Source organism: Salvelinus alpinus, chromosome 13 (genome assembly GCF_045679555.1).
Source record: "Salvelinus alpinus chromosome 13, SLU_Salpinus.1, whole genome shotgun sequence".
Classification (NCBI taxonomy): Eukaryota; Metazoa; Chordata; class Actinopteri; order Salmoniformes; family Salmonidae; genus Salvelinus; species Salvelinus alpinus.
The window spans coordinates 52,955,511-52,983,108 of NC_092098.1; the positions used below are offsets into that span (position 1 = coordinate 52,955,511).

Here is a 27,598-nt window from a genome sequence, read left to right on the forward strand (position 1 = left end):
GCATTTAGTTAGATACTACTGAACTGTTGGAGCCAGGAACACAAGAATTTAGTTAGATACTACTGCACTGTTGGAGCTAGAAACACAAGCATTTAGTTAGATACTACTGCACTTTTGGAGCTAGGAACACAAGCATTTAGTTAGATACTACTGCACTGTTGGAGCTAGAAACACAAGCATTTAGTTAGATACTACTGCACCGTTGGAGCTAGAAACACAAGCATTTAGTTAGATACTACTGCACCGTTGGAGCTAGAAACACAAGCATTTAGTTAGATACTACTGCACTGTTGGAGCTAGAAACACAAGCATTTAGTTAGATACTACTGAACTGTTGGAGCCAGGAACACAAGCATTTAGTTAGATACTACTGCACTGTTGGAGCCAGGAACACAAGCATTTAGTTAGATATTACTGCACTGTTGGAGCTAGAAACACAAGAATTTGGTTAGATACTACTGAACTGTTGGAGCTAGGAACACAAGCATTTAGTTAGATACTACTGTACTGTTGGAGCTAGAAACACCAGCATTTAGTTAGATACTACTGAACTGTTGGAGCCAGGAACACAAGAATTAAGTTAGATATTACGGCACTGTTGGAGCTAGAAACACAAGCATTTAGTTAGATATTACTGCACTGTTGGAGCTAGAAACACAAGCATTTAGTTAGATACTACTGCACTGTTGGAGCTAGGAACACAAGCATTTAGTTAGATACTACTGCACTGTTGGAGCTAGAAACACAAGCATTTAGTTAGATACTACTGCACCGTTGGAGCTAGAAACACAAGCATTTAGTTAGATACTACTGCACTGTTGGAGCTAGAAACACAAGCATTTAGTTAGATACTACTGAACTGTTGGAGCTAAAAACACAAGAATTTAGTTAGATACTACTGCACTGTTGGAGCTAGGAACACAAGCATTTAGTTAGATACTACTGCACTGTTGGAGCTAGGAACACAAGCATTTAGTTAGATACTACTGCACTGTTGGAGCTAGGAACACAAGCATTTAGTTAGATACTACTGCACTGTTGGAGCTAGAAACACAAGAATTTAGTTAGATACTACTGCACTGTTGGAGCTAGGAACACAAGCATTTAGTTAGATACTACTGCACTGTTGGAGCTAGAAACACAATCATTTAGTTAGATATTACTGCACTGTTGGAGCTAGGAACACAAGCATTTAGTTAGATACTACTGCACTGTTGGAGCTAGAAACACAAGAATTTAGTTAGATACTACTGCACTGTTGGAGCTAGGAACACAAGCATTTAGTTAGATATTACTGCACTGTTGGAGCTAGGAACACAAGCATTTAGTTAGATACTACTGCACTGTTGGAGCTAGGAACACAAGCATTTAGTTAGATACTACTGCACTGTTGGAGCTAGAAACACAAGCATTTAGTTAGATATTACTGCAATGTTGGAGCTAGGAACACAAGAATTTAGTTAGATACTACTGAACTGTTGGAGCTAGAAACACAAGCATTTAGTTAGATACTACTGCACTGTTGGAGCTAGAAACACAAGAATTTAGTTAGATACTACTGAACTGTTGGAGCCAGGAACACAAGCATTTAGTTAGATACTACTGCACTGTTGGAGCCAGGAACACAAGCATTTAGTTAGATACTACTGCACTGTTGGAGCTAGAAACACCAGCATTTAGTTAGATACTACTGAACTGTTGGAGCCAGGAACACAAGAATTTAGTTAGATACTACTGCACTGTTGGAGCTAGAAACACAAGCATTTAGTTAGATACTACTGCACTTTTGGAGCTAGGAACACAAGCATTTAGTTAGATACTACTGCACTGTTGGAGCTAGAAACACAAGCATTTAGTTAGATACTACTGCACCGTTGGAGCTAGAAACACAAGCATTTAGTTAGATACTACTGCACCGTTGGAGCTAGAAACACAAGCATTTAGTTAGATACTACTGCACTGTTGGAGCTAGAAACACAAGCATTTAGTTAGATACTACTGAACTGTTGGAGCCAGGAACACAAGCATTTAGTTAGATACTACTGCACTGTTGGAGCCAGGAACACAAGCATTTAGTTAGATATTACTGCACTGTTGGAGCTAGAAACACAAGAATTTGGTTAGATACTACTGAACTGTTGGAGCTAGGAACACAAGCATTTAGTTAGATACTACTGTACTGTTGGAGCTAGAAACACCAGCATTTAGTTAGATACTACTGAACTGTTGGAGCCAGGAACACAAGAATTAAGTTAGATATTACGGCACTGTTGGAGCTAGAAACACAAGCATTTAGTTAGATATTACTGCACTGTTGGAGCTAGAAACACAAGCATTTAGTTAGATAATACTGCACTGTTGGAGCTAGGAACACAAGCATTTAGTTAGATACTACTGCACTGTTGGAGCTAGAAACACAAGCATTTAGTTAGATACTACTGCACCGTTGGAGCTAGAAACACAAGCATTTAGTTAGATACTACTGCACTGTTGGAGCTAGAAACACAAGCATTTAGTTAGATACTACTGAACTGTTGGAGCTAGAAACACAAGAATTTAGTTAGATACTACTGCACTGTTGGAGCTAGGAACACAAGCATTTAGTTAGATACTACTGCACTGTTGGAGCTAGGAACACAAGCATTTAGTTAGATACTACTGCACTGTTGGAGCTACAAACACAAGAATTTTGTTAGATACTACTGCACTGTTGGAGCCAGGAACACAAGCATTTAGTTAGATATTACTGCACTGTTGGAGCTAGAAACACAAGAATTTAGTTAGATACTACTGCACTGTTGGAGCTAGGAACACAAGCATTTAGTTAGATACTACTGCACTGTTGGAGCTAGAAACACAAGCATTTAGTTAGATACTACTGCACTGTTGGAGCTAGGAACACAAGCATTTAGTTAGATACTACTGCACTGTTGGAGCCAGGAACACAAGCATTTAGTTATATATTACTGCACTGTTGGAGCTAGAAACACAATAATTTAGTTAGATACTACTGCACTGTTGGAGCTAGGAACACAAGCATTTAGTTAGATACTACTGCACTGTTGGAGCTAGAAACACAAGCATTTAGTTAGATACTACTGCACTGTTGGAGCTAGGAACACAAGCATTTAGTTAGATACTACTGCACTGTTGGAGCCAGAAACACAATAATTTTGTTAGATACTACTGCACTGTTGGAGCCAGGAACACAAGCATTTAGTTAGATATTACTGCACTGTTGGAGCTAGAAACACAATAATTTAGTTAGATACTACTGCACTGTTGGAGCTAGGAACACAAGCATTTAGTTAGATACTACTGCACTGTTGGAGCTAGAAACACAAGCATTTAGTTAGATACTACTGCACTGTTGGAGCTAGGAACACAAGCATTTAGTTAGATACTACTGCACTGTTGGAGCCAGGAACACAAGCATTTAGTTATATATTACTGCACTGTTGGAGCTAGAAACACAATAATTTAGTTAGATACTACTGCACTGTTGGAGCTAGGAACACAAGCATTTAGTTAGATACTACTGCACTGTTGGAGCTAGAAACACAAGCATTTAGTTAGATACTACTGCACTGTTGGAGCTAGGAACACAAGCATTTAGTTAGATACTACTGCACTGTTGGAGCTAGAAACACAAGAATTTAGTTAGATACTACTGCACTGTTGGAGCCAGGAACACAAGCATTTAGTTAGATATTACTGCACTGTTGGAGCTAGAAACACAAGAATTTAGTTAGATACTACTGCACTGTTGGAGCTAGGAACACAAGCATTTAGTTAGATACTACTGCACTGTTGGAGCTAGAAACACAATAATTTAGTTAGATACTACTGCACTGTTGGAGCTAGAAACACAAGCATTTAGTTAGATACTACTGAACTGTTGGAGCTAGGAACACAATCATTTAGTTAGATATTACTGCACTGTTGGAGCTAGAAACACAATAATTTAGTTAGATACTACTGCACTGTTGGAGTTAGGAACACAAGCATTTAGTTAGATACTACTGCACTGTTGGAGCTAGAAACACAAGCATTTAGTTAGATACTACTGCATTGTTGGAGCTAGGAACACAATCATTTAGTTAGATATTACTGCACTGTTGGAGCTAGAAACACAAGCATTTAGTTAGATATTACTGCACTGTTGGAGCTAGGAACACAAGCATTTAGTTAGATACTACTGCACTGTTGGAGCTAGAAACACAAGAATTTAGTTAGATACTACTGCACTGTTGGAGCTAGGAACACAAGCATTTAGTTAGATACTACTGCACTGTTGGAGCTAGAAACACAATCATTTAGTTAGATACTACTGCACTGTTGGAGCCAGGAACACAAGCATTTAGTTAGATATTACTGCACTGTTGGAGCTAGAAACACAAGAATTTAGTTAGATACTACTGCACTGTTGGAGCTAGGAACACAAGCATTTAGTTAGATACTACTGCACTGTTGGAGCTAGAAACACAATAATTTAGTTAGATACTACTGCACTGTTGGAGCTAGAAACACAAGCATTTAGTTAGATACTACTGAACTGTTGGAGCTAGGAACACAATCATTTAGTTAGATATTACTGCACTGTTGGAGCTAGAAACACAATAATTTAGTTAGATACTACTGCACTGTTGGAGCTAGGAACACAAGCATTTAGTTAGATACTACTGCACTGTTGGAGCTAGAAACACAAGCATTTAGTTAGATACTACTGCACTGTTGGAGCTAGGAACACAATCATTTAGTTAGATATTACTGCACTGTTGGAGCTAGAAACACAAGCATTTAGTTAGATATTACTGCACTGTTGGAGCTAGGAACACAAGCATTTAGTTAGATACTACTGCACTGTTGGAGCTAGGAACACAAGCATTTAGTTAGATACTACTGCACTGTTGGAGCTAGAAACACAAGCATTTAGTTAGATACTACTGCACTGTTGGAGCTAGGAACACAATCATTTAGTTAGATATTACTGCACTGTTGGAGCTAGAAACACAAGCATTTAGTTAGATATTACTGCACTGTTGGAGCTAGGAACACAAGCATTTAGTTAGATACTACTGCACTGTTGGAGCTAGAAACACAAGAATTTAGTTAGATACTACTGCACTGTTGGAGCTAGGAACACAAGCATTTAGTTAGATACTACTGCACTGTTGGAGCTAGAAACACAATCATTTAGTTAGATACTACTGCACTGTTGGAGCCAGGAACACAAGCATTTAGTTAGATATTACTGCACTGTTGGAGCTAGAAACACAAGAATTTAGTTAGATACTACTGCACTGTTGGAGCTAGGAACACAAGCATTTAGTTAGATACTACTGCACTGTTGGAGCTAGAAACACAATAATTTAGTTAGATACTACTGCACTGTTGGAGCTAGAAACACAAGCATTTAGTTAGATACTACTGAACTGTTGGAGCTAGGAACACAATCATTTAGTTAGATATTACTGCACTGTTGGAGCTAGAAACACAATAATTTAGTTAGATACTACTGCACTGTTGGAGCTAGGAACACAAGCATTTAGTTAGATACTACTGCACTGTTGGAGCTAGAAACACAAGCATTTAGTTAGATACTACTGCACTGTTGGAGCTAGGAACACAATCATTTAGTTAGATATTACTGCACTGTTGGAGCTAGAAACACAAGCATTTAGTTAGATATTACTGCACTGTTGGAGCTAGGAACACAAGCATTTAGTTAGATACTACTGCACTGTTGGAGCTAGAAACACAAGAATTTAGTTAGATACTACTGCACTGTTGGAGCTAGGAACACAAGCATTTAGTTAGATACTACTGCACTGTTGGAGCTAGAAACACAATCATTTAGTTAGATATTACTGCACTGTTGGAGCTAGGAACACAAGCATTTAGTTAGATACTACTGCACTGTTGGAGCTAGAAACACAAGAATTTAGTTAGATACTACTGCACTGTTGGAGCTAGGAACACAAGCATTTAGTTAGATACTACTGCACTGTTGGAGCTAGGAACACAAGCATTTAGTTAGATACTACTGCACTGTTGGAGCTAGGAACACAAGCATTTAGTTAGATACTACTGCACTGTTGGAGCTAGAAACACAAGCATTTAGTTAGATATTACTGCAATGTTGGAGCTAGGAACACAAGAATTTAGTTAGATACTACTGCACTGTTGGAGCCAGGAACACAAGCATTTAGTTAGATATTACTGCACTGTTGGAGCTAGAAACACAAGAATTTAGTTAGATACTACTGAACTGTTGGAGCTAGAAACACAAGCATTTAGTTAGATACTACTGCACTGTTGGAGCTAGAAACACAAGAATTTAGTTAGATACTACTGAACTGTTGGAGCCAGGAACACAAGCATTTAGTTAGATACTACTGCACTGTTGGAGCCAGGAACACAAGCATTTAGTTAGATACTACTGCACTGTTGGAGCTAGAAACACAAGCATTTAGTTAGATACTACTGAACTGTTGGAGCCAGGAACACAAGCATTTAGTTAGATACTACTGCACTGTTGGAGCTAGAAACACCAGCATTTAGTTAGATACTACTGAACTGTTGGAGCCAGGAACACAAGAATTTAGTTAGATACTACTGCACTGTAGGAGCTAGAAACACAAGCATTTAGTTAGATACTACTGCACTTTTGGAGCTAGGAACACAAGCATTTAGTTAGATACTACTGCACTGTTGGAGCTAGAAACACAAGCATTTAGTTAGATACTACTGCACCGTTGGAGCTAGAAACACAAGCATTTAGTTAGATACTACTGCACCGTTGGAGCTAGAAACACAAGCATTTAGTTAGATACTACTGCACTGTTGGAGCTAGGAACACAAGCATTTAGTTAGATACTACTGCACTGTTGGAGCTAGAAACACAATCATTTAGTTAGATATTACTGCACTGTTGGAGCTAGGAACACAAGCATTTAGTTAGATACTACTGCACTGTTGGAGCTAGAAACACAAGAATTTAGTTAGATACTACTGCACTGTTGGAGCTAGGAACACAAGCATTTAGTTAGATACTACTGCACTGTTGGAGCTAGGAACACAAGCATTTAGTTAGATACTACTGCACTGTTGGAGCTAGGAACACAAGCATTTAGTTAGATACTACTGCACTGTTGGAGCTAGAAACACAAGCATTTAGTTAGATATTACTGCAATGTTGGAGCTAGGAACACAAGAATTTAGTTAGATACTACTGCACTGTTGGAGCCAGGAACACAAGCATTTAGTTAGATATTACTGCACTGTTGGAGCTAGAAACACAAGAATTTAGTTAGATACTACTGAACTGTTGGAGCTAGAAACACAAGCATTTAGTTAGATACTACTGCACTGTTGGAGCTAGAAACACAAGAATTTAGTTAGATACTACTGAACTGTTGGAGCCAGGAACACAAGCATTTAGTTAGATACTACTGCACTGTTGGAGCCAGGAACACAAGCATTTAGTTAGATACTACTGCACTGTTGGAGCTAGAAACACCAGCATTTAGTTAGATACTACTGAACTGTTGGAGCCAGGAACACAAGCATTTAGTTAGATACTACTGCACTGTTGGAGCTAGAAACACCAGCATTTAGTTAGATACTACTGAACTGTTGGAGCCAGGAACACAAGAATTTAGTTAGATACTACTGCACTGTTGGAGCTAGAAACACAAGCATTTAGTTAGATACTACTGCACTTTTGGAGCTAGGAACACAAGCATTTAGTTAGATACTACTGCACTGTTGGAGCTAGAAACACAAGCATTTAGTTAGATACTACTGCACCGTTGGAGCTAGAAACACAAGCATTTAGTTAGATACTACTGCACCGTTGGAGCTAGAAACACAAGCATTTAGTTAGATACTACTGCACTGTTGGAGCTAGGAACACAAGCATTTAGTTAGATACTACTGCACTGTTGGAGCTAGAAACACAAGCATTTAGTTAGATACTACTGCACCGTTGGAGCTAGAAACACAAGCATTTAGTTAGATACTACTGCACCGTTGGAGCTAGAAACACAAGCATTTAGTTAGATACTACTGCACTGTTGGAGCTAGAAACACAAGCATTTAGTTAGATACTACTGAACTGTTGGAGCCAGGAACACAAGCATTTAGTTAGATACTACTGCACTGTTGGAGCCAGGAACACAAGCATTTAGTTAGATATTACTGCACTGTTGGAGCTAGAAACACAAGAATTTGGTTAGATACTACTGAACTGTTGGAGCTAGGAACACAAGCATTTAGTTAGATACTACTGTACTGTTGGAGCTAGAAACACAAGAATTTAGTTAGATACTACTGAACTGTTGGAGCCAGGAACACAAGAATTAAGTTAGATATTACGGCACCGTTGGAGCTAGAAACACAAGCATTTAGTTAGATATTACTGCACTGTTGGAGCTAGAAACACAAGCATTTAGTTAGATACTACTGCACTGTTGGAGCTAGGAACACAAGCATTTAGTTAGATACTACTGCACTGTTGGAGCTAGAAACACAAGCATTTAGTTAGATACTACTGCACCGTTGGAGCTAGAAACACAAGAATTTAGTTAGATACTACTGCACTGTTGGAGCTAGGAACACAAGCATTTAGTTAGATACTACTGCACTGTTGGAGCTAGGAACACAAGCATTTAGTTAGATACTACTGCACTGTTGGAGCTAGAAACACAAGAATTTTGTTAGATACTACTGCACTGTTGGAGCCAGGAACACAAGCATTTAGTTAGATATTACTGCACTGTTGGAGCTAGAAACACAAGAATTTAGTTAGATACTACTGCACTGTTGGAGCTAGGAACACAAGCATTTAGTTAGATACTACTGCACTGTTGGAGCTAGAAACACAAGAATTTAGTTAGATACTACTGCACTGTTGGAGCTAGGAACACAAGCATTTAGTTAGATACTACTGCACTGTTGGAGCTAGAAACACAAGAATTTAGTTAGATACTACTGCACTGTTGGAGCTAGAAACACAAGCATTTAGTTAGATACTACTGCACTGTTGGAGCTAGGAACACAATCATTTAGTTAGATATTACTGCACTGTTGGAGCTAGAAACACAAGAATTTAGTTAGATACTACTCCACTGTTGGAGCTAGGAACACAAGCATTTAGTTAGATACTACTGCACTGTTGGAGCTAGAAACACAAGCATTTAGTTAGATACTACTGCACTGTTGGAGCTAGGAACACAAGCATTTAGTTAGATACTACTGCACTGTTGGAGCTAGAAACACAAGAATTTAGTTAGATACTACTGCACTGTTGGAGCTAGAAACACAAGCATTTAGTTAGATACTACTGCACTGTTGGAGCTAGGAACACAATCATTTAGTTAGATATTACTGCACTGTTGGAGCTAGAAACACAACAATTTAGTTAGATACTACTGCACTGTTGGAGCTAGGAACACAAGCATTTAGTTAGATACTACTGCACTGTTGGAGCTAGAAACACAAGCATTTAGTTAGATACTACTGCACTGTTGGAGCTAGGAACACAATCATTTAGTTAGATATTACTGCACTGTTGGAGCTAGAAACACAAGCATTTAGTTAGATATTACTGCACTGTTGGAGCTAGGAACACAAGCATTTAGTTAGATACTACTGCACTGTTGGAGCTAGAAACACAAGAATTTAGTTAGATACTACTGCACTGTTGGAGCTAGGAACACAAGCATTTAGTTAGATACTATTGCACTGTTGGAGCTAGAAACACAATCATTTAGTTAGATATTACTGCACTGTTGGAGCTAGGAACACAAGCATTTAGTTAGATACTACTGCACTGTTGGAGCTAGAAACACAAGAATGTAGTTAGATACTACTGCACTGTTGGAGCTAGGAACACAAGCATTTAGTTAGATACTACTGCACTGTTGGAGCTAGGAACACAAGCATTTAGTTAGATACTACTGCACTGTTGGAGCTAGGAACACAAGCATTTAGTTAGATACTACTGCACTGTTGGAGCTAGAAACACAAGCATTTAGTTAGATATTACTGCAATGTTGGAGCTAGGAACACAAGAATTTAGTTAGATACTACTGCACTGTTGGAGCCAGGAACACAAGCATTTAGTTAGATATTACTGCACTGTTGGAGCTAGAAACACAAGAATTTAGTTAGATACTACTGAACTGTTGGAGCTAGAAACACAAGCATTTAGTTAGATACTACTGCACCGTTGGAGCTAGAAACACAAGAATTTAGTTAGATACTACTGAACTGTTGGAGCCAGGAACACAAGAATTTAGTTAGATACTACTGCACTGTTGGAGCTAGAAACACAAGCATTTAGTTAGATACTACTGCACTGTTGGAGCTAGGAACACAAGCATTTAGTTAGATATTACTGCACTGTTGGAGCTAGAAACACAAGAATTTAGTTAGATACTACTGAACTGTTGGAGCTAGAAACACAAGCATTTAGTTAGATACTACTGCACTGTTGGAGCTAGAAACACAAGAATTTAGTTAGATACTACTGAACTGTTGGAGCCAGGAACACAAGCATTTAGTTAGATACTACTGCACTGTTGGAGCTAGAAACACAAGCATTTAGTTAGATACTACTGCACTGTTGGAGCTAGAAACACAAGCATTTAGTTAGATACTACTGCACTGTTGGAGCTAGAAACACAAGAATTTTGTTAGATACTACTGCACTGTTGGAGCCAGGAACACAAGCATTTAGTTAGATATTACTGCAATGTTGGAGCTAGGAACACAAGAATTTAGTTAGATACTACTGCACTGTTGGAGCCAGGAACACAAGCATTTAGTTAGATATTACTGCACTGTTGGAGCTAGAAACACAAGAATTTAGTTAGATACTACTGAACTGTTGGAGCTAGAAACACAAGCATTTAGTTAGATACTACTGCACCGTTGGAGCTAGAAACACAAGAATTTAGTTAGATACTACTGAACTGTTGGAGCCAGGAACACAAGAATTTAGTTAGATACTACTGCACTGTTGGAGCTAGAAACACAAGCATTTAGTTAGATACTACTGCACTGTTGGAGCTAGGAACACAAGCATTTAGTTAGATATTACTGCACTGTTGGAGCTAGAAACACAATAATTTAGTTAGATACTACTGAACTGTTGGAGCTAGAAACACAAGCATTTAGTTAGATACTACTGCACTGTTGGAGCTAGAAACACAAGAATTTAGTTAGATACTACTGAACTGTTGGAGCCAGGAACACAAGCATTTAGTTAGATACTACTGCACTGTTGGAGCTAGAAACACAAGCATTTAGTTAGATACTAGTGCACTGTTGGAGCTAGAAACACAAGCATTTAGTTAGATACTACTGCACTGTTGGAGCTAGAAACACAAGAATTTTGTTAGATACTACTGCACTGTTGGAGCCAGGAACACAAGCATTTAGTTAGATATTACTGCACTGTTGGAGCTAGAAACACAAGAATTTAGTTAGATACTACTGCACTGTTGGAGCTAGGAACACAAGCATTTAGTTAGATACTACTGCACTGTTGGAGCTAGAAACACAAGAATTTAGTTAGATACTACTGCACTGTTGGAGCTAGAAACACAAGCATTTAGTTAGATACTACTGCACTGTTGGAGCTAGGAACACAAGAATTTAGTTAGATACTACTGCACTGTTGGAGCTAGGAACACAAGCATTTAGTTAGATACTACTGCACTGTTGGAGCTAGAAACACAAGCATTTAGTTAGATACTACTGCACTGTTGGAGCTAGGAACACAATCATTTAGTTAGATATTACTGCACTGTTGGAGCTAGAAACACAAGCATTTAGTTAGATATTACTGCAATGTTGGAGCTAGGAACACAAGCATTTAGTTAGATACTACTGCACTGTTGGAGCTAGAAACACAAGAATTTAGTTAGATACTACTGCACTGTTGGAGCTAGGAACACAAGCATTTAGTTAGATACTATTGCACTGTTGGAGCTAGAAACACAATCATTTAGTTAGATATTACTGCACTGTTGGAGCTAGGAACACAAGCATTTAGTTAGATACTACTGCACTGTTGGAGCTAGAAACACAAGAATGTAGTTAGATACTACTGCACTGTTGGAGCTAGGAACACAAGCATTTAGTTAGATACTACTGCACTGTTGGAGCTAGGAACACAAGCATTTAGTTAGATACTACTGCACTGTTGGAGCTAGGAACACAAGCATTTAGTTAGATACTACTGCACTGTTGGAGCTAGAAACACAAGCATTTAGTTAGATATTACTGCAATGTTGGAGCTAGGAACACAAGAATTTAGTTAGATACTACTGCACTGTTGGAGCCAGGAACACAAGCATTTAGTTAGATATTACTGCACTGTTGGAGCTAGAAACACAAGAATTTAGTTAGATACTACTGAACTGTTGGAGCTAGAAACACAAGCATTTAGTTAGATACTACTGCACCGTTGGAGCTAGAAACACAATAATTTAGTTAGATACTACTGAACTGTTGGAGCCAGGAACACAAGAATTTAGTTAGATACTACTGCACTGTTGGAGCTAGAAACACAAGCATTTAGTTAGATACTACTGCACTGTTGGAGCTAGGAACACAAGCATTTAGTTAGGTATTACTGCACTGTTGGAGCTAGAAACACAAGAATTTAGTTAGATACTACTGAACTGTTGGAGCTAGAAACACAAGCATTTAGTTAGATACTACTGCACTGTTGGAGCTAGAAACACAAGAATTTAGTTAGATACTACTGAACTGTTGGAGCCAGGAACACAAGCATTTAGTTAGATACTACTGCACTGTTGGAGCTAGAAACACCAGCATTTAGTTAGATACTACTGAACTGTTGGAGCCAGGAACACAAGAATTTAGTTAGATACTACTGCACTGTTGGAGCTAGAAACACAAGCATTTAGTTAGATACTACTGCACTGTTGGAGCTAGGAACACAAGCATTTAGTTAGATACTACTGCACTGTTGGAGCTAGAAACACAAGCATTTAGTTAGATACTACTGCACCGTTGGAGCTAGAAACACAAGCATTTAGTTAGATACTACTGTACTGTTGGAGCTAGAAACACAAGCATTTAGTTAGATACTACTGCACTGTTGGAGCTAGAAACACAAGCATTTAGTTAGATACTACTGCACTGTTGGAGCTAGAAACACAAGCATTTAGTTAGATACTACTGCACTGTTGGAGCTAGAAACACAAGCATTTGGTTAGATACTACTGCACCGTTGGAGCTAGAAACACAAGCATTTAGTTAGATACTACTGCACTGTTGGAGCTAGAAACACAAGCATTTAGTTAGATACTACTGAACTGTTGGAGCCAGGAACACAAGCATTTAGTTAGATACTACTGCACTGTTGGAGCTAGAAACACAAGAATTTGGTTAGATACTACTGCACTGTTGGAGCTAGGAACACAAGCATTTAGTTAGATACTACTGTACTGTTGGAGCTAGAAACACCAGCATTTAGTTAGATACTACTGAACTGTTGGAGCCAGGAACACAAGAATTTAGTTAGATATTACGGCACTGTTGGAGCTAGAAACACAAGCATTTAGTTAGATATTACTGCACTGTTGGAGCTAGAAACACAAGCATTTAGTTAGATACTACTGCACTGTTGGAGCTAGGAACACAAGCATTTAGTTAGATACTACTGCACTGTTGGAGCTAGAAACACAAGCATTTTGCTAGATACTACTGCAATGTTGGAGCTAGAAACACAAGCATTTTGCTAGATACTACTGCACTGTTGGCGCTAGAAACACAAGCATTTCGCTACACCCGCAATAACATCTACTAAATATGTGTATGTGACCAATAAAATGTTTATTTTGATTTGATTTGAATGTAACTTTGTTTAATGTTTTTCAAGTTGTCACGAAATGTATCCTGCCTCACCATGGACTTTAAAAAAGTCTACGATGAATCTTAGACAGAAGTAGATGAAGAGTTCTAGTATGTTCTTCAGAAACCAGACCTCAGTATGCAAAAGAAAAGATGTGTTTACCCAATGAAATGAGTCCTGATGGTGAGTTATTTGAATACATTACAGAGATGTGATCAATGTACTTGTCCCAGCTAGAACAAATGATGTGGCCCACATCCGTGCTGAGTCCGGCAGGCCGGATCTAATCCTGCTGGCCCAGTTCTGGCGCCCGGATCCAGATGGAGGTCTGGTGTTTGCAGGGATGGTACAGTAAAGGGTGGGGGGGTCTACCCCCAAAGCCTGCTGGGGGCAACGCTGAGACATTTAAATGCCAAACACGCTTTTTGAAGGTGGGGAGTTTGCCAAGGGGTTCAAGGTTTGGAGGCATGGAGTCACACGACACACATTATATGACATGACCCAGATTACATCAGGACCCATTCATTGTCTTATCTCAGCATCCCATATAGAATTGTAGGTTAATGATTTCTACAACAGATTATTTGGGCCTGGCGTTTATAGCACGCTAAATTAGGTTTTAGTGTATGACAAACCAATCAAATGTAAAGACATATATGCAGGTTGGTTCTATTATCCCTGTAGCATTGTTGAGGACAGGAACATTCATTTATTCATGTTATAAGCAGATTCTGTGAACTCTGTGGATGTTCATCAGACTCTGACTCTGTTACCATGACACAAAGTCCTAACAGAAAGAGGAGAGCAGATGCAGATAGTCAGATGAAAAGCCCACCAAAAATTGTCAAAGACTCCAGTCACCCAAGTCATAGACTGTTCTCGGCAACCGGTACCGGAGCGCCAAGTCTAGGTCCAAAAGGCTACTTAATTAACAGCTTCTACCCCCAAGCCATAAGATTGCTGAACAATTAATCAAATTACCACCCATACTTTTTGCATTACCCCCCCTTTGTTTTGTACACTACTGCTACTCGCTGTTTATTATCTATGCATAGTGACTTTACCCCTACCTAACCTGTACCCCCACACATTGACTCTATATACCCCCCTGTATATAGCCTCCACATTGACTCTGTACCGGTGCCCCCTGTATATAGCCTCCACATTGACTCTGTACTGGTACCCCCTGTATATAGCCTCCACATTGACTCGGTACTGGTACCCCCTGTATATATTCTCCACATTGACTCGGTACTGGTACCCCCTGTATATATTCTCCACATTGACTCGGTACTGGTACCCCCTGTATATAGCCTCCACATTGATTCTGTACCGTAACACCCTGTATATAGCCTCATTATTGTTATTTTATTGTGTTCTTTTATTCTTTACAAAAAAAATACTTTAGTTTATTTAGTCAATATTTTCTTAATTATATTTGATTAATTTTGCATTGTTGGTTAAGGGCTTGTAAGTAAGCATTTCACGGTAAGCTCTACACCTTTTCGTATTCGGAGGATGTGACAAATAAACATTTGATTTTGATTAAGTGCAGCCTAAGTAAGCTTTTCATTATGTTGCTATGAGTGTCTTTCTATAGTTGACAAATGGTATTTATCTTCCTGAGGTTGAGCATCTTTGTGATGTTGGATTGGCCCAACTCCCAGAGAGAGTTAGTATGTATGCTTTTTCCCCCAGTCCTGCTCTTATCAACGTATATCATCTTGGACGATCCTAATGTACAGCTTTAGTGATAGAGCCAGGTGTTGGAGCAGGGACTGGAACCAATGCTCTCCAGGATAATGACTGGCTACTACTGAGCTCTTTCTCCATTGTGTCGATCGTTGGCTACTGGAGAACAAGGAATTAGGAGAAGGACAGTTGGGTCTTATTATCAAATGGGATTTTAATAGAAATCAATACAAAATATTATGAGAAAGAAACATTGTGTACCAGGGGTCTGGTGTACTAGGGGTCTGGGTCTGTTGTACTAGGGTCTGGTGTACTAGGGGTCTGGGGTACTAGGGGTCTGGGTCTGTTGTACTAGGGTCTGGTGTACTAGGGGTCTGGTGTACTAGGGGTCTGGGTCTGTTGTACTAGGGTCTGGTGTACTAGGGGTCTGGTGTACTAGGGGTCTGGTGTACTAGGGGTCTGGTGTACTAGGGGTCTGGTGTACTAGGGGTCTGGTGTACTAGGGGTCTGGTGTACTAGGGGTCTGTGTCTGGTGTACTAGGGGTCTGGGTCTGGTGTACTAGGGGTCTGGGTCTGGTGTACTAGGGGTCTGGTGTACTAGGGGTCTGGGTCTGGTGTACTAGGGGTCTGGTGTACTAGGGGTCTGGTGTACTAGGGTCTGTGTCTGGTGTACTAGGGGTCTGGTGTACTAGGGGTCTGGGTCTGTTGTACTAGGGTCTGGTGTACTAGGGGTCTGGTGTACTAGGGGTCTGTGTCTGGTGTACTAGGGGTCTGGGTCTGGTGTACTAGGGTCTGTGTCTGTTGTACTAGGGTCTGGGTCTGTTGTACTAGGGGTCTGTGTCTGGTGTACTAGGGTCTGTGTCTGGTGTACTAGGGGTCTGTGTCTGGTGTACTAGGGGTCTGTGTCTGTTGTACTAGGGTCTGTGTCTGTTGTACTAGGGTATGTGTCTGGTGTACTAGGGGTCTGTGTCTGGTGTACTAGGGTATGTGTCTGTTGTACTAGGGTATGTGTCTGGTGTACTAGGGGTCTGTGTCTGTTGTACTAGGGTATGTGTCTGGTGTACTAGGGGTCTGTGTCTGTTGTACTAGGGTATGTGTCTGGTGTACTAGGGGTCTGTGTCTGGTGTACTAGGGTATGTGTCTGGTGTACTAGGGTATGTGTCTGGTGTACTAGGGGTCTGTGTCTGTTGTACTAGGGGTCTGTGTCTGGTGTACTAGGGTCTGTGTCTGTTGTACTAGGGGTCTGTGTCTGTTGTACTAGGGGTCTGTGTCTGGTGTACTAGGGGTCTGTGTCTGTTGTACTAGGGTCTGTGTCTGTTGTACTAGGGTCTGTGTCTGTTGTACTAGGGTACGTGTCTGGTGTACTAGGGTATGGGTCTGGTGTACTAGGGTATGTGTCTGGTGTACTAGGGGTCTGTGTCTGGTGTACTAGGGGTCTGTGTCTGTTGTACTAGGGTATGTGTCTGGTGTACTAGGGGTCTGTGTCTGGTGTACTAGGGGTCTGTGTCTGTTGTACTAGGGTATGTGTCTGGTGTACTAGGGTATGTGTCTGGTGTACTAGGGTATGTGTCTGGTGTACTAGGGGTCTGTGTCTGGTGTACTAGGGGTCTGTGTCTGTTGTACTAGGGTCTGTGTCTGGTGTACTAGGGGTCTGTGTCTGTTGTACTAGGGTATGTGTCTGGTGTACTAGGGTCTGGGTCTGTTGTACTAGGGTCTGTGTCTGTTGTACTAGGGTATGTGTCTGTTGTACTAGGGGTCTGTGTCTGTTGTACTAGGGTCTGGGTCTGTTGTACTAGGGGTCTGTGTCTGTTGTACTAGGGGTCTGTGTCTGTTGTACTAGGGTCTGTGTCTGTTGTACTAGGGGTCTGTGTCTGTTGTACTAGGGTCTGGGTCTGTTGTACTAGGGTCTGTGTCTGTTGTACTAGGGTCTGGGTCTGTTGTACTAGGGTCTGTGTCTGTTGTACTAGGGGTCTGTGTCTGTTGTACTAGGGTCTGTGTCTGTTGTACTAGGGTATGTGTCTGTTGTACTAGGGTATGTGTCTGTTGTACTAGGGTATGTGTCTGTTGTACTAGGGTATGTGTCTGTTGTACTAGGGTCTGGGTCTGTTGTACTAGGGTCTGTGTCTGTTGTACTAGGGTATGTGTCTGGTGAACTAGGGTCTGGGTCTGTTGTACTAGGGTCTGTGTCTGGTGTACTAGGGTCTGGGTCTGTTGTACTAGGGTCTGTGTCTGTTGTACTAGGGTATGGGTCTGGTGTACTAGGGTCTGGGTCTGTTGTACTAGGGTCTGTGTCTGTTGTACTAGGGTCTGGGTCTGTTGTACTAGGGTCTGGGTCTGTTGTACTAGGGTCTGTGTCTGGTGTACTAGGGTCTGTGTCTGTTGTACTAGGGTATGTGTCTGGTGTACTAGGGTCTGTGTCTGTTGTACTAGGGTATGTGTCTGGTGTACTAGGGTCTGTGTCTGTTGTACTAGGGCCTGTGCCTGTTGTACTAGGGCCTGTGCCTGTTGTACTAGGGCCTGTGCCTGTTGTACTAGGGCCTGTGCCTGTTGTACTAGAGTCGGTGCCTGTTGTCCTGGGGTCTGTGTCTGTTGTCCTGGGGTCTGTGCCTGTTGTACTAGGGCCTGTGCCTGTTGTACTAGGGCCTGTGCCTGTTGTACTAGGGCCTGTGTCTGTTGTCCTAGGGCCTGTGCCTGTTGTCCTAGGGCCTGTGCCTGTTGTACTAGGGCCTGTGCCTGTTGTACTAGGGCCTGTGCCTGTTGTACTAGGGCCTGTGTCTGTTGTACTAGGGCCTGTGCCTGTTGTACTAGGGCCTGTGCCTGTTGTACTAGGGCCTGTGCCTGTTGTACTAGGGCCTGTGCCTGTTGTACTAGGGCCTGTGCCTGTTGTACTAGGGTATGTGCCTGTTGTTCTTTTTGTTAGATGATTCAAGACATTCTATAATACCTCTTACTAGTTAAACTACTACAGCTGAGGCAGTATAACACTGTAATACATATCAGCATCACTACTGGCTGGCCTGTGAGACTTATAGTATTAATAGTAGATGTTCTGACCGTACATTATTATCTTATAGGCAGGCATCAGCAGCCAGCAGCATCTGGATGGCAAGGACCAGCATCCAGCAGCATCTGGATGGCAAGGACCAGCATCTGGGTGGCATCACGCGACGTCAACAGCCCAATCAGCATGTCGTGGCGACCCAGAGAACGAGCATTCACACATACTTCATCTTGACTGACAAACATGCGGTACCTTGCAAGCCATCTGGCTCACTGGGCTGTTTTGATGAGCTTTTGTCTTTGGTACCTCATACAGTCAGGATCTGGCAAACGTGAACACTTTTCTACAAACGACAATCTACGAACATTGACGTTTATACAACTAAGGCGAATCCCTTGGTAGCAGAGCTGAGGGACAGAATGTTACATTAAAAACAGATCTGTTTGAGACACTGAAATGTTTTGTTTTATTTACAAATGCCGCCAGGCATATAGCCATGTAAAAACAGCTGAATTTAATCCATGGTCTTTATCCAGGGAAATCTCTGTGTTTTTATTTAAAGTCAGTTTGGTTCTTCACACGTATCTGAATGTAGAAATCATCTTACCAGGGCATATGAAGAGCGTACGGAAGCAGTTTCTGATAATGATGGTGGAGGTCCCTCTACCTCTGCTAACAGTGTTGGTGCTGTGCCAGCACTAAGCTCACGTTGTGATTCAGCTCTGTATAATACGAGTATTGTGGATAATTGTGATTCAGCTCTATAATAAGAGTGTTGTGGATAATTGTGCTGCAACAATAGCTCAACTCAAAGCAGCAGGAGCTGGTGAAACAACAGTTAAAGGCTTTAGTTAGTTCCATGGAAGAGAGAGTTGATTATATCCACAGTCAAGCTAAACAGTCAGTGATGAAGTGTCTGTCTTTACAGGAAACTGGCAACAATGATATAGATAGGATCCAGTGTTTTGGGCAAATTGAAAATCCTTTCAGTGTATTGAATTCTGAAACCAAAAGGTTTAAATATTTCTCAGAGAAGTGGGGAACTGTAGATCTAGTTGAATAAGTTATTGGTACATGATTTGACATGCGATGCAATGGAATCCCTGGAACATATGACCAGGCTATTGTATATACCCATTTTGTTGACGTTTAGAGTCTATTTACAAAAATGCTGTCACGCCCTGACCTTAGAGATCCTTGTTATTCTCTATGTTTGGTTAGTTCAGGGTGTGATTTGGGTGGGCATTCTATGTTCTCTATTTCTTTGTGTTTGTGTGGTTCCCAATCAGAGGCAACTGTCTTTCGTTGTTTCCGATTGGGGATCATACTTAGGGAGCCCTTTTTTTCCCTCCTTCAGTGTGGGATCTTGTCTTTGTTTGAGTGCAGGTATTTTGCACGACGAAGCTTTTCGCTTGTTGTTTATTGTTTTCTCTTGGTGGAACATTTAAATAAAAGAATGTAGGCCTACCACGCTGCACCTTGGTCTCCTTCCCACGACAAAAACGTTACAAATGCACACATCAATGAAATGTGGCAGCCTGTGGATGGTCCCAAAGAAAGGTTACGTTGACCTGCGTGATGGATCTTTAAGAAACGTGCTCTATTCTCAGAAGAGAAACATGAATTCAACTCTTGTACGACGACTTTGAAACCGCTAATCCTCTTGGTTCTAAGAGTGGCATACATACATACATTGGGTGCCATTTACTTTACGAAATGCATCTCCAAAGTGGAATGCCTCTCCAAAGTGGAATGCCTCTCCAAAGTGGAATGCCTCTCCAAAGTGGAATGCATCTTCAAAGTGGAATGCCTCTCCAAAGTGGAATGCCTCTCCAAAGTGGAATGCCTCTCCAAAGTGGAATGCATCTCCAAAGTGGAAGGCCTCTCCAAAGTGGAATGCCTCTCCAAAGTGGAATGCCTCTCCAAAGTGGAATGCATCTCCAAAGTGGAAGGCCTCTCCAAAGTGGAATGCATCTTCAAAGTGGAATGCCTCTCCAAAGTGGAAGGCCTCTCTGCTCAATATTCACCTGGTTTCTCTATTCATGCTCAAGATATAACAGCCTATGGGTTTCACTCACTACTTGACCCAATTGTATGAAATGTAAACATTTTGGAAAATGACGGAATTAAGGTTCCCTTGTACGATCACCAAATTCATGGAACAATTGTCCAAGTAACAGGGTGACCACCGTGGTATTCATGGTTTATTTGGTTTTGATGGAATCTTTTAGTGTAAGATATTACTGCCATTTCCGTCTGGCTGAGAAAGACGACTTCCTGACAAAGTTTAGTGAAGACAGTCCCACGGTAGTGTTGAACTAAATAAATGCATGTGGAACACATGGGAGAGAAATCCCACTCTACCCCATGCGATGGGTGTTCAAAAATCCTGCCTGTTAAATTCATTACTGTCACGGATCCCTCTGGAACATTCATTACGCACACCTGGCCCCTATTCCCACGGATTGTATTTGTATATATGTGCCCTTTGTTCACCATGGTGCTGTCGATTTATTGTTACTATGTCCGTTGGTGCGTGTGAGTACATGTGCTGTGTGTTTTGGGCTTTCGTGCCCTTGTGGATTGTGCAGATAATTACGGGTCTCGTCCCGTGTATTAATCATTGTGCGTTTGTGTTATTTAATCGAGGTACTCCTCGCTCTTTTGTGTTTGGGTTTCAACCCTGTGTTTTGTTACGTGTTTGGTCTTGGTCCCCGTGCCTTTTACACGGCACGCCGTAATTTGGGGGCGGAATTTAAAAATAACTATTATGCATTCCTGCGCCTGTCCCTCGAATCGTTTATACCAGAGTGACAATTACAGTTCTGTCATACAAGTAAGAATGTTTCAATCGATATCGTGCATGACATCGTGGAGGGCAGGTTGAGGTGTAACTGCTACCACAGCACTTGCAAAACAAGCATTTCACCTCAAAAGATAATTCAGAGCTTCGACTATGGTTATATGGAAAGAAGCAACAGAGCCGAGCAGTGAAGTCTGGGTTCCAATGATTTGGACACCAATGCCATTCAGTCTTGGTGTCTCCTATGCAGTCTACCCACTTATCTGTGGTGGCTTGGTGTCTCCTACGCAGTCTACCCACTTATCTGTGGTGGCTTGGTGTCTCCTACGCAGTCTACCCACTTATCTGTGGTGGCTTGGTGTCTCCTACGCAGTCTACCCACTTATCTGTGGTGGCTTGGTGTCTCCTATGCAGTCTACCCACGTATCTGTGGTGGCTTGGTGTCTCCTACGCAGTCTACCCACTTATCTGTGGTGGCTTGGTGTCTCCTATGCAGTCTATCCACTTATCTGTGGTGGCTTGGTGTCTCCTATGCAGTCTACCCACTTATCTTTGGTGGCTTGGTGTCTCCTACGCAGTCTACCCACTTATCTTTGGTGGCTTGGTGTCTCCTATGCAGTCTACCCACTTATCTGTGGTGGCTTGGTGTCTCCTATGCAGTCTACCCACTTATCTGTGGTGGCTTGGTGTCTCCTATGCAGTCTACCCACTTATCTTTGGTGGCTTGGTGTCTCCTACGCAGTGTACCCACTTATCTTTGGTGGCTTGGTGTCTCCTACGCAGTCTACCCACGTATCTTTGGTGGCTTGGTGGCTACTATGCAGTCTATCCACTTATCTGTGGTGGCTTGGTGTCTCCTACGCAGTCTACCCACTTATCTGTGGTGGCTTGGTGTCTCCTATGCAGTCTACCCACGTATCTGTGGTGGCTTGGTGTCTCCTATGCAGTCTACCCACTTATCTGTGGTGGCTTGGTGTCTCCTATGCAGTCTACCCACTTATCTGTGGTGGCTTGGTGTCTCCTATGCAGTCTACCCACGTATCTGTGGTGGCTTGGTGTCTCCTACGCAGTCTACCCACTTATCTGTGGTGGCTTGGTGTCTCCTATGCAGTCTACCCACGTATCTGTGGTGGCTTGGTGTCTCCTACGCAGTCTACCCACTTATCTGTGGTGGCTTGGTGTCTCCTATGCAGTCTACCCACTTATCTGTGGTGGCTTGGTGTCTCCTACGCAGTCTACCCACGTATCTGTGGTGGCTTGGTGTCTCCTATGCAGTCTACCCACTTATCTTTGGTGGCTTGGTGTCTCCTATGCAGTCTACCCACTTATCTGTGGTGGCTTGGTGTCTCCTATGCAGTCTACCCACGTATCTTTGGTGGCTTGGTGTCTCCTATGCAGTCTACCCACGTATCTGTGGTGGCTTGGTGTCTCCTATGCAGTCTACCCACTTATCTGTGGTGGCTTGGTGTCTCCTATGCAGTCTACCCACGTATCTTTGGTGGCTTGGTGTCTCCTATGCAGTCTACCCACGTATCTGTGGTGGCTTGGTGTCTCCTATGCAGTCTACCCACTTATCTTTGGTGGCTTGGTGTCTCCTATGCAGTCTACCCACTTATCTGTGGTGGCTTGGTGTCTCCTATGCAGTCTACCCACTTATCTTTGGTGGCTTGGTGTCTCCTACGCAGTCTACCCACTTATCTGTGGTGGCTTGGTGTCTCCTATGCAGTCTACCCACTTATCTGTGGTGTCTTGGTGTCTCCTATGCAGTCTACCCACGTATCTTTGGTGGCTTGGTGTCTCCTATGCAGTCTACCCACGTATCTGTGGTGGCTTGGTGTCTCCTATGCAGTCTACCCACTTATCTTTGGTGGCTTGGTGTCTCCTATGCAGTCTACCCACTTATCTGTGGTGGCTTGGTGTCTCCTATGCAGTCTACCCACTTATCTTTGGTGGCTTGGTGTCTCCTACGCAGTCTACCCACTTATCTGTGGTGGCTTGGTGTCTCCTATGCAGTCTACCCACTTATCTGTGGTGTCTTGGTGTCTCCTATGCAGTCTACCCACGTATCTGTGGTGGCTTGGTGTCTCCTACGCAGTCTACCCACTTATCTGTGGTGGCTTGGTGTCTCCTACGCAGTCTACCCACGTATCTGTGGTGGCTTGGTGTCTCCTACGCAGTCTACCCACTTATCTGTGGTGGCTTGGTGTCTCCTACGCAGTCTACCCACGTATCTGTGGTGGCTTGGTGTCTCCTATGCAGTCTACCCACTTATCTGTGGTGGCTTGGTGTCTCCTATGCAGTCTACCCACTTATCTGTGGTGGCTTGGTGTCTCCTATGCAGTCTACCCACTTATCTGTGGTGGCTTGGTGTCTCCTATGCAGTCTACCCACTTATCTGTGGTGGCTTGGTGTCTCCTATGCAGTCTACCCACTTATCTGTGGTGGCTTGGTGTCTCCTATGCAGTCTACCCACTTATCTGTGGTGGCTTGGTGTCTCCTATGCAGTCTACCCACTTATCTGTGGTGGCTTGGTGTCTCCTACGCAGTCTACCCACTTATCTGTGGTGGCTTGGTGTCTCCTATGCAGTCTACCCACGTATCTGTGGTGGCTTGGTGTCTCCTACGCAGTCTACCCACTTATCTGTGGTGGCTTGGTGTCTCCTATGCAGTCTACCCACTTATCTGTGGTGGCTTGGTGTCTCCTACGCAGTCTACCCACTTATCTGTGGTGGCTTGGTGTCTCCTACGCAGTCTACCCACTTATCTGTGGTGGCTTGGTGTCTCCTACGCAGTCTACCCACTTATCTGTGGTGGCTTGGTGTCTCCTATGCAGTCTACCCACTTATCTGTGGTGGCTTGGTGTCTCCTACGCAGTCTACCCACTTATCTGTGGTGGCTTGGTGTCTCCTACGCAGTCTACCCACTTATCTGTGGTGGCTTGGTGTCTCCTACGCAGTCTACCCACTTATCTGTGGTGGCTTGGTGTCTCCTACGCAGTCTACCCACTTATCTGTGGTGGCTTGGTGTCTCCTATGCAGTCTACCCACTTATCTGTGGTGGCTTGGTGTCTCCTATGCAGTCTATCCACTTATCTGTGGTGGCTTGGTGTCTCCTACGCAGTCTACCCACTTATCTGTGGTGGCTTGGTGTCTCCTATGCAGTCTACCCACTTATCTGTGGTGGCTTGGTGTCTCCTACGCAGTCTACCCACGTATCTGTGGTGGCTTGGTGTCTCCTATGCAGTCTACCCACTTATCTGTGGTGGCTTGGTGTATTATATATTATATTATATTATTATATATTTTGAAGCACTTGATTGCAGAAGACCCACAGATTGTTTAAACATTTGTTTCCTGGAAAAAGGTTGTAACCAAAGCATAATGTTACGATGTATTCTGAAAATCAAGCCAATTCTCCATAGCTGGTGTATGCACTATGAAGCAAAGCACTTATTCAAAATGTTTTTTTTAAAGAAGTGAAAAGCTTTAATAACATAACTAAAACATTGGCTAAGAAACACCAAAGTGCCATGGCAACAACTGGCAAACATTTGACCTAGATAGATTGGATAATGGTCCATTGAAAATGGTCTCCTTGAATCTGATGCAATGGAAGAAGCTGATGAGATAGGAAGCCATCTTGCAGGAGTGTGAGCGTAAAATGGGTCAAACATTCAAGGGAATGTTACAGAAATACCGTTCAGATTTGGTTGTTTGTCTTAGAGTTCATTTTGAGATGCCAATATTTCACGAAATCCAGTGTATTCTTGTAAAAGATGACAACGTACTGCCGGTTACCTTTGCTTTAGACACACTGAGTCTTTCAACATGTCCTAACGAAGTTGTACGGACCGGAAAGGGACCCCGTGTTGTTGGTGGTTGAACATCTTTTCTATCACAAAGCATCTCGACATACAGATGTCATATGGTGGTGATGATTCCAGTTTGTTTGTGTTCCTGTGCTGCTTAGTGTGATTTCATTACGTTGTACACAGTTTTAGAACAGTTGATAAATTCTCCGACAGAGGCACGAGGGTGGCTTTCAATTCGTACTGTCCCTATTGCTTTATTTTATTTCAAAGATTGTGCACAAATGCATGTACTGTTTGAGCTGTTTTTTGGCATCTCATGTAATAAACATATCCTCTTATTGCAATATTTTTTGTGTCGACAGATTTATGGTAGTAATATAATGTCTCTGTGTTTACCCTGATCAGACTCAATTTATTTAGTATTATAAGTCAGAGTGAATTCGTAATGACACTTGTAGGAGTAAACATTACTCTCTACAATTAACTCTACAATACTGAAAAACACTGCAGAGAGTTTAAAAAAAAGAGTGACATAGTTATTTAAAACATTTAAAACTGTACAGAGTGAAACGCAATGACGCAGAGTTAAATTTCAACACTAAATTGAGCCAAAAAATGAATTTGTTTCCAGAGTCCGTTTTACTCTTTTTGGACCGGGACCAAATGTTAACATTTTCTTCAAATGGACTTAATTTACTCCGTCATTTTTACTGTGTAATATTACACATAAAGTGCATTCTGGAAGTATTCAGACCCCTCGACTTTTTCCACATTTTGTTATGTTACAGCCTTATTCTAAAATGGATTAAAATGTTTTTTCCCCCCCTCATAAATATACACACAATACAATTCGTTCTGTCTCTCTCTCTCTCTGTCTCTGTCTCTCTCGCTCTCTCTCTCTTTCTCTCTCTCTATGCTCTCTCTTTCTCTCTCCCTCTGTTGTTCCGTTCCTCTATTCCTACCCTCTGCCATGTTTCCCTCCTCTCTGCCATGTTCCCCTCCTCTGCCATGTTCCACTCCTCTGCCATGTTCCCCTCCTCTGCCATGTTCCCCTCCTCTGCCATGTTCCCCTCCTCTGCCATGTTCCCCTCCTCTCTGCCATGTTTCCCTCCTCTCTGCCATGTTCCCCTCCTCTCTGCCATGTTCCCCTCCTCTCTGCCATGTTCCCCTCCTCTGCCATGTTCCCCTCCTCTCTGCCATGTTCCCCTCCTCTCTGCCATGTTTCCCTCCTCTGCCATGTTCCCCTCCTCTCTGCCATGTTCCCCTCCTCTGCCATGTTCCATCCTCTCTGCCATGTTCCATTCCTCTCTGCCATGTTCCCCTCCTCTCTGCCCTCTCTTTCATTTTGGTACGAGCTTACTTGACAGTAGTAGTGCCAATAAAGTTTTTCCAAAAAATGTCTCTCCTCTCTAAAGGATGCTGGTGCTTTGTGTCCCAACTAACTTCCTCTTTCGTCTGTCAGGTTCTGGAGGTGTGGAGCTGCTCCTCGTCCTGTGCGGCCTGGACCTCTCCTCCCCCTGTCCCAGGAACTGTATCTGCTACACCTCTCCCAGCACCGTATCCTGTCAGGCACATAACTTTCTGTCTGTCCCAGAGGAGATCCCAGCCCAGAGCGAGAGGGTCTTCCTGCAGGTTAGAACCAGTTGATTACTCAACCATGTGTAGTCTAGGAAATTCATTATTTGTAATCTTTCTTTTTTTTAAAATGCTGAGTGTCTTGGACTTCTTCTTTTGGAATAGTTTTGTCTAATTATAATTTACAATGTTGCCGTCCGTCAATGTTGCCGTCCGGTTTCCAAAGAGCCACATCTACACCCCGAAGCAGCGTTCCCATCTTTTGTTTCTCTCTTCCAGAACAACAAGATCCAGCGTCTGCTGCGAGGCCACTTCAGCCCCACCACGGCCATGCTGTGGCTGTACTCCAACAACATCTCCTACATCCAGGCCTCCACCTTTCATGGCTTTGCCCGCCTGGAGGAGCTGGATTTGGGGGACAACCGTCACCTGAGGGCCCTGGCTTCAGACACCTTCCAGGGCCTAGGCCGGCTGCACGCCCTGCACCTCTACCACTGTGGGCTACTCAGCCTGACGCCGGGGATCTTCGAGGGGCTCAGCAGCCTGCAGTACCTCTATCTACAGGTAGGGGAATAGAATAGAAAATCGTAGCGATATTAGATAGCTAGCTACGTACATCATAGCTACAGTGAGAAGACAACTATAATCCAGTGAACACAAGCCTCCTGGTACCACATCCTACTTTCTATACTTGTCTTACAGTGCCTTCGGGAAGTATTCAGACCCATTGACTTTTTCCACATTTTGTCAGGTTACAGTCTTGTTCTAAAATTGATTACATTGTTTGTCACCCCTCATCAATCTAAACACAATACCTCATAA

The 27,598-nt window shown here is 42.5% G+C and overlaps 1 protein-coding gene across 1 annotated transcript in view; it reads left to right on the forward strand.

Annotated features, from left to right (window-relative positions):
• The window catches only part of LOC139537916 (reticulon-4 receptor-like 1), a 197,593-nt gene that overhangs the window by 161,087 nt on the left and 8,908 nt on the right, over positions 1-27,598 (forward strand). Inside the window, exons 2-3 of the mRNA XM_071339806.1 lie at positions 26,664-26,833; positions 27,056-27,340. Coding sequence (XP_071195907.1) covers positions 26,664-26,833; positions 27,056-27,340 — 455 coding nt within the window. The remainder of the gene's footprint in view (positions 1-26,663; positions 26,834-27,055; positions 27,341-27,598) is intronic.